We start from the raw sequence: 7,654 nt of genomic DNA, 5'->3' as shown, positions 1-7,654 counted from the left end.
TCCTCCTCCTTCCCCCCTGCCGGCTTCCCAGAAAGGAACTGGGTAAATTCGTCTGCAAAATAAATAAATAATAGGAGCTGGGAGCAGCTTGCAGGCGGCCGCTGGACGAGCATGAAGATGGCAGAAGAGGCGCCCCAAGCCAAGAAGCAAAAGCTGGAGCCCATTCAGCTTAGGTAAAGAGAGAAAAGACGGAGGAGAGGGGGATGGGATCGTATCGACCGTAAGTTAGAGGCGCCCGGATCAAACGAGATGCCGATCAGGCTCCAACCCAGCCCACCCTCGAGGCTCAGAAAGTAGTAGGGTGGCGGGAAGCGCCTGGCAAAGTCGGCCAGCGTTGCCTGATGGGCAAGGAAGGGGCATTTCGGTGCCGTAAGTCCCATAGATGGCACGGGGCCCCGACGGCACCACGAGTGCTTATCCGCTGGCATGGTTTTTAGTGACCACCTCCTGGAAGCAAAGGTTGGATTTATTTGGCAGGAATTTGCACTGCCCTGAGCAGTCTGCCCTGAGCAGTCTGCCCTGAGCACGGTCCGCATTGCCCTGAAAGCGATCCTTTGCGCTTCAGGGAGCCGAGGGCCATTCTTCCTCTTGCACGCCGGCTAGGGTGATTTATTTGGATGCCAGAATAGGTTATTCGGGCTGTTTGTTTCCTCCTAACTCTCCCTGCCATTATTCTGGAACGTTTGACGGCGCAATGAAATCAGGAGGGGAAATGTTCTATTGTTCATACAAGACTAATGGCTGGGAAATCGGAGGCTGCGTTCGTGGTGTGTGCCATTTGATTTGTTTTTTGGTGACAGTTATGCGGTAGGCGTGTAGGGACTCGCTCGCTCCACGTGGCCTAATCGCGCACGCCTGGATGTCTGCTCTGGTGAACTTCTTGCAGCTGTGACCAAAGAGGAAGAAGCGTTAGCAAGAGGAGAGCAGGGGAAGTTCAGGCTTGAGAGAGGTTAGCACCAAGGGTTCGCTCCACAAGTCCCCCCCCCCCCCGGGCTACTTTAGACTTTACGGTTTGTGCACGGAATATACTGTAAAGGTACAAAGTGCAAAGTGAAGTTTGGTGGCAACAAACAAGTGTTTGCAAATGTGTGTGTTAATCAGACAGGGTTGTTAGCATGGGTCCCAACTGCCTGCAGCTTCCTGTAAAATATACATTTGGCAGCAAACAGTGTTAGAAACTCAGATGTATAAGCTAGGCATCTTATAGCTCCTTAAACCAAGGTTGAGTTGCCAAAAAGGAATGCCTAGTTGCCATTTTTAGGCAATCCAGCTCAAAAGTCTTATTTTTCAAATGATGGTCTGACTGATTCTCAGTTAAACATCTGACTAGTTCAGGTGACAACCCTGAGCAAGATTAAGGACTCTGAGAATTTACAGAATAAGTCACTTGATCCACAAATATATTGGCCTAGTCCTACCTCTTTTTCTTAATGGCAACACAAACCATTCATAACATAATAATATTCTTCACAACTGTGAGCAGAGCAGTGGGGTGGGGTAAGGGAAGACAAACTACAACAATTAACTATAACATTTCCTGCTCCTACTCAGGCTGCACAGAAAAAGCAAATTGGTTCCTGAAATTCATTCTGATTGTACTGGTAAAATATAACTGCTAGAATTCTACAGTGTGTGGTACTGGTGTGTGAAAACAGTTGAGATCCAATAATCCCCAGGCATGTACCTCCAGATGGTGGAGATGTCAGGTGCCATCCTGGCGCCAATACATCTTCATTTGGTTGCAAGTGGCCAATAGCCAGGTGCAAAAAGCTCCTGGCCCCTGGCTAATTTCGAACACTGGTAGCAAACCTGCATCTTTGTCTTTCTAGCAAAGGCTTCCCCAACCTGGTGCCTCCACTCAGTCTAACGGGACTACAGCTGTCACCTGCTCTGCTCCCATGTGGTGGTTGGGATTGATGGGAGTTGTAGTCCAAAACAGCTAACAGGCACCATATTGGCAAAGCCTACCCAACCTTGTGATAAAGCTCTGGGTTAAGAACAGAACACCACCACCACTGGGTCAGACCAAAGTCCATCTAGTCTCACAGTGGCCAACTGGATGCTCTGGCAAGGGTTGCCTGACAAATGCACTTGTGTGCTCATGTTTATATGCCGACCTTTTCCACTGTGCACATCCATCTTAGGTGTAAATTATTTATTCATTTTTTAATTGCAATTATAGCCCACCTTTTCCTCTATGGTAATGTCTTCATTTAATCCACTGTGCGGCAGGTCAGGCTGTGGCCCAAGGTCATGCAGTAAGCTTCATGTCCTAATGCAACACTCTAGCCACTATACCACACATAAACATACTCTTTGTGGCTCTCAGAAAGTCTGTGTCAGACCAATTGAGATTAGGAACAGGCCTAGAATGGGGGAAGGTTAGAAAGAGTAGTTTGGTAAGTTTCTGAAGGAAAAGGTGCCCTCTTAAGAATGTTGGCTGGAGGAGTTGGTGGGGCACAGAGGAATGAATGTCAGAACTGTGAACTTTGTACACTGTTATAATTTGACGGCCAGGGCAGCTTTACAATTAGAGGAGACCAAATGGGCAGAAACAATGTAAGGGATTTTGTCAAATCTGAGGAGATTAGTGCTGAAAGGAGATTGATCCAATTTGTGGCTTCATTTCTAATCAGTGCAATGATTCACATCTAAAATAATTTTAAAAGATGAATTTTTAACAGGTCTTTAAGGTGAGCGTCTATTCAAAACCTTTGATTGCTTGCTTGAGAGTCAGCTGCACTGAACAAAAATGGGATTTGCTTCCGAATAAATTTGCACAGGGTTTTGTTGTTAATCTTCAACTCAGTAATCGCACAACAGGAATTGCTTCTGTGTGAACAATAAAGCACTTACGGCAGGAGGCAGGGGCTCTGCCAGCCAGCCAGCCACCCCAAACTGCTGTATGCACATTTGTGGACATGTCTCAAATATGCCTATGTCCATACATATATGCATATGCAGGCATTTGGGTTCCTCATCATGAAGAGCACTGCCTATATATTTAGGAATATTGCAGATGTGCCTTAAAATATCCGTATGATGTGTGTGTGGTTTTGCTACCGCCCTCCATATGTGTGTTCCTTGTACATGTGAAGGCTGAGCCCTCTTGTATACATGGAACTAAGGCTTCCAGTAACACGGGGCTTATAGCACTTATAGCAAACATGTCATCATCATAGAATCATAACATTATAGTGGTGGAAGGGACCCCAAGGGTCATCCAGTCCACCCCCCTGGAATGCAGGAATCTCCACTAGATCATCCATGACAGATGGCCACCCAACCTCTGCTTGAAAACCTCCAAGGAAGGAGAGTCCAATACCTCTCATGGAAGTCTGTTCCACTGTCAAACAGCTCTTACAGTCAGAAAGTTTTTCCTGTTGTTGAATCTACTTTCTTGCAAATTGAAGCCATTGGTTTGAGTCCTAGCCTCTGGAGCAGGAGAAAACAAACTTGCTCTCTCTTCCAGGTGGCAGCTCTTTCAATATTTAAAGATCGCTATAATTTCTCCTCTCAGTCTTCTCATCACCGGGCTAAACATACCCAACTCCCTCAACCGTTCCTCATAAGGTTTGCTTTCCAGACCCTTGATCATCTTGGTTGCCCTCCTCTGCACACGTTCCAGCTTGTCAATATCCTTCTTAAACTGTGGTATCCAGAACAGGACACAGGACTCGAGATATGGGCTGACCAAGGCAGAATAGAGAATTGCTTCTCTTGTCATTATACTTTTGTTATAAATATACTTCTCTTGATGCAGCGTAGAGTAGCATTAGCCTTTTTTTGCTGCTGCATCACATAGTTGACTCATTAGCAACATGCCTGGTTATCTGTGGCAAGTAAGAATGTTTGTAAACTGCTGGAGTTTGTTCTCTCCCCCCCCCCACCCTGCCCCCCAGCATCTTATCTGTCATAATTGCAAGGGTTGGGACTTTTTGCATGCTTATTTGAAAGGCTGGATTAAGGAGATACAGAACAGCTTGCTGTCAGGTCAGTAGTTTATCTTAGTTGTTTTTCAACTCTACAACATATAGGCTTTCCCCATATAGGCTTTGAAGCCCCTAGGACGAAAGCTGCGTTACATGAACGCCATCGAGTTCTTCTCAAAACAGTGATGGGGGAGATGGTAAAACTTGCTGGGCTGGTAAGGGTAAATTGCAGCTGCATAGAATTTAACCAGTGTAAATGCGCCCCTGAAGCAGATTTCAGTGCACAGGCAGGACTGTGTGGATGAAGGAACAGACAACTGATCTCAAGTTGTTTACGGCTTGACAGGTTCAGCCCAGTATTTTGATTTGAAAGTACTGGTGGCTAATGTAACTAGTCCACAAATGGTACTATGCATTCAGACTTAATGCATCCATATTGCTGAGTTCAGCATTCGCTTTGACTTCCAGACCATCTTCAACAAAGGCAGCTCTACAGAAAGCTCATTGCAGTAGTCCTGGTTGCAGGTAATTAGGACATGGGTGAGCATGATCAGATATGGCTGCTCTAGATAGGACTGCAGCTGATGGGGAAACCTGAACTTGTGGAAAACACTCCTGGGCACTGCCATTACCTGCACCTCTCCAGACAGCAACTGGCATCTTCCTGTCAGTGTTTGAAATTTGCCGGGCGCATTTTGAACTTGCCTATTGGCCATTTGTGACCAAATGAAGGTGACTGGGTACCAGAATGACACCTGACATCTGCACCATCTGAAAGTGCATGCCTGGGAATCATTGGATCTTGAGTGTTTTCACACACTCATACCACATCCTGCAGAATTCTATCAGTTACACTATATCTGCAGAATCAGAATGGATTTTAGGAACCAAAATGCTTTTTCTTTGCAGCCTGAGCAGTGAACGGCCCTGCTCACAGTTGTGAAGAGTATACCTTATGAATGGTCCATGTCACCATTAAGAAAAAGAAATCGGAATGGGCCAATATATATGTGGACTGTCCTCGGATCAAGTGACTTTTCTTCTTTAAGTTATCAGAGTTCTTAACCTAGCTTAAGGTTCTCACCGGAACTAGCCAGATGTTTAACTGATAGTCACAGTTTAGAGCTTTAGAACTTTAGAGCCGTCCAGTTCCCTAATGGCAACCAGACATTCTGTTTTGGCGACTGTAACCTTGGTTTAAGGAGCTATTTGCATAGCTGTCAAGTGTTCCTTATTTGAAGGGACAGTCCCTTATTCCAGCGCCATGTCCCGCTGTTGTCCCTTATTGATGGATGTCCCTTAAATGATGTCCCTTAAATTTCAAAGGAAGCAGCTCCTCTCCCTCCCTCCCTGCCGGCCAGGGAGGAGGGAGGCTCCAACTGTGTTGCTTGGCTGTGTTGCTCACCCAATAAGAAGTCTAAGAACGGCTGGGGAGTGGAGCTTGAATGCCTTGTGTGTGGCTAGTTAATTCAAGCTGAGGGGGTTTTTGAATGCTGGACGGCATTTTGTTGCACGTGCTGCTGCAAACTTTGCAGTGCAAAGCCAGGCCGGGGAGCCATCTTAAGTTGAGGCTACATAGGCCTTGTGGTGCATGTGATTCAGATTCTATTAAGTTGAACCTCTGGTTACAAAGTTGGTTGGACAGTGTTCTCGAAGCTACCAGCATGAGTTTGACCAGACTGCAGGAGGACAGGAAGACTGGAGTGTCTGGAACAGGTGAGGCTGCTGGTCCCTTATTTTCAAGGCTGCTGGTCCCTTATTTTCAAATCTGTAAGTTGACAGCTATGTATTTGGATGCCTGAATTTCTAACACTACTTCCTGTCTGTGTCTGGCGAGCTTTGCTCTGCTATGGAGGGAGGAGCCAAACTGAGCTGAGCGCTAATCCATAGAAAGAGGAGAAAAGTTGAGGGCAAGAGTGAAGAAACAAGTCCTGAACAGTGAGTTTCTAGTTCTTCTAATATTCTGAATTGTTCATGAATTGTAATCATTTCAGAACAGCTAGGAGCTCTTCTTAATTTAATATTTAATATTGTGCCGTGAGTCCTCTCTCTGCCAGCTTTAAAAATACTTCCAGGGTCCCTGGCTAAACCAGCACATAAGTGCTGGGAATGATCTCTACCAATGGCTGGGCCTGGGTAGCTTCATAGTGAACGATTTTGTCAGGTACTACAATTTTCCATAGCTTTACAAGGCACTGCCTTCCTGCTGCCAACAGTTTCTTCTTGTGTTGTGTGCTAGGTTGCCAACTTTTTAAAGTGGCTTTTTAAAATATGTGCCTTTAAAACCTTTTGATGTGCACTGATTAATAGGTGATTATGTTTGTTCCATGCTGAGAAAAAAAAATCACCTGCTTAATCAGGCAGTGCAAGTTGTTTTTAAAGGCAAAAGAACAAGCCAATAAGTTACTTTTGTTCTAGGCAGTTGGCAACCCCACCTCTGTGAGCCCCCCCCCCCACTGTTCTTAATTTATTATGGCCACCAAAGCCCCTCTTTCTTTCAGGCTTCTGTAGTTCTGTGAGATCTATGCTTTTCATCCCATCACTCTGCTCTCTCTCTCTCTCTCTCTCTCTCTCTCGAATTTATAAATCTCCCATTCACAAACCACCCTAATGTCCATAAAGAGGCAATACATCCAGGTTGCAAGCTGGCAACTCTACCAGCAGCATTATCTGAGATGCTTCAATTTCTCCTGGGTAAAGTGGAGTGCAGACTTAGAACTGTACTGCTTTAAAGGGCCAGGATAGGCTGTGATACTCTGAGCCCAGATGCAATTCTAGCTCCTGAAATGTTATGCCATAATACATGTATTAATCTCTTTAAGGTGCTACTGAACTCTATGGTGTTTTTGCTGCAGCAGACTAACATTTACCCCTCTAGAAGTTTGTAGCTAGCGAATAAACATCCTTATTTTATTGCAAAATACTGAACAAGCTTGATTTTTTAGATTCCTCTTTCTCTACTTGAATATTTTCTTTAGGGAATTTAGGACAGCATTTCTCACAACTTCAAAGTTGTTAAATTAGTTTGAAAAGGGCAAAGCTCCTTTGCACTGCAGATATCAAATTACTTAACCTTTCATTGTAAGGAGGCAGAGGGAAAAAGAAAACCCCCCGACTACAATGGCTATTAGTTTTTGCGGAACAGAAAATGCACATCTAACTTAAATCTCAAATTACTTTCCTAAAGCCAAGCACTTGTCATATAACAAAGAGATATATACATCCCTTTAAAAAGTAATCTTTTTTTTTTTTTACTGCATCTACAGTATGGAATTGTAGCCTTCCAGACTGAAGCAAATAAGGTCAGAATCATTTGCTTTTAGCTTTCCAGACAACCAGATCAAAGGCCCAAAGTTCACAGATTCAACCTTGTGCTTCTGATGGAGCACTCTAGACCATAGCAAAATTAGTTTATAAGCTACAGCAAGACTCTTGGGTTTTTTCAGCAGACTAACATCAATACCCCTTTGCAAACCCAGCTCCTGAATTTGTTTTCCTTTAAATCCTTCCTGGCCAGCTATCCAAATAGGCTTGGTAGGTCCCTTGGTAGTTGGCGCTGTTGGTTAAACCACAGAGCCTAGGGCTTGCCGATCAGATGGTTGGCGGTTCAAATCCCCGTGACGGGGTGAGCTCCCGTTGTTCGGTCCCTGCTCCTGCCAACCTAGCAGTTCGAAATCATGTCAAAGTGCAAGTAGATAAATAGGTACTGCTCTGGCGGGAAG

At 44.9% G+C, this 7,654-nt stretch overlaps 1 protein-coding gene across 2 annotated transcripts in view; it reads left to right on the top strand.

The window, feature by feature from the left end:
• The first annotated feature begins 14 nt into the window (after positions 1–14).
• The window catches only part of ADK (adenosine kinase), a 201,080-nt gene continuing 193,440 nt past the window's right edge, over positions 15–7,654 (top strand). Inside the window, exon 1 of one of the 2 annotated variants that reach the window (XM_081006532.1) lies at positions 15–173. In XM_081006532.1, the coding sequence (XP_080862658.1) occupies positions 112–173 (62 nt within the window). In that variant the 5' untranslated portion in view covers positions 15–111. Of the gene's footprint in view, positions 174–5,754; positions 5,871–7,654 lie in introns of those variants that run through there. The other variant, XM_081006533.1, reaches the window with a different exon arrangement.

This window comes from Podarcis pityusensis (assembly GCF_964106645.2).
Source record: "Podarcis pityusensis genome assembly, chromosome: 5".
In the NCBI taxonomy this organism is placed as follows: Eukaryota; Metazoa; Chordata; class Lepidosauria; order Squamata; family Lacertidae; genus Podarcis; species Podarcis pityusensis.
The sequence above is the reverse complement of the archived record's forward strand: the minus strand, read 5'-3'. Positions and strand labels throughout refer to the sequence as shown.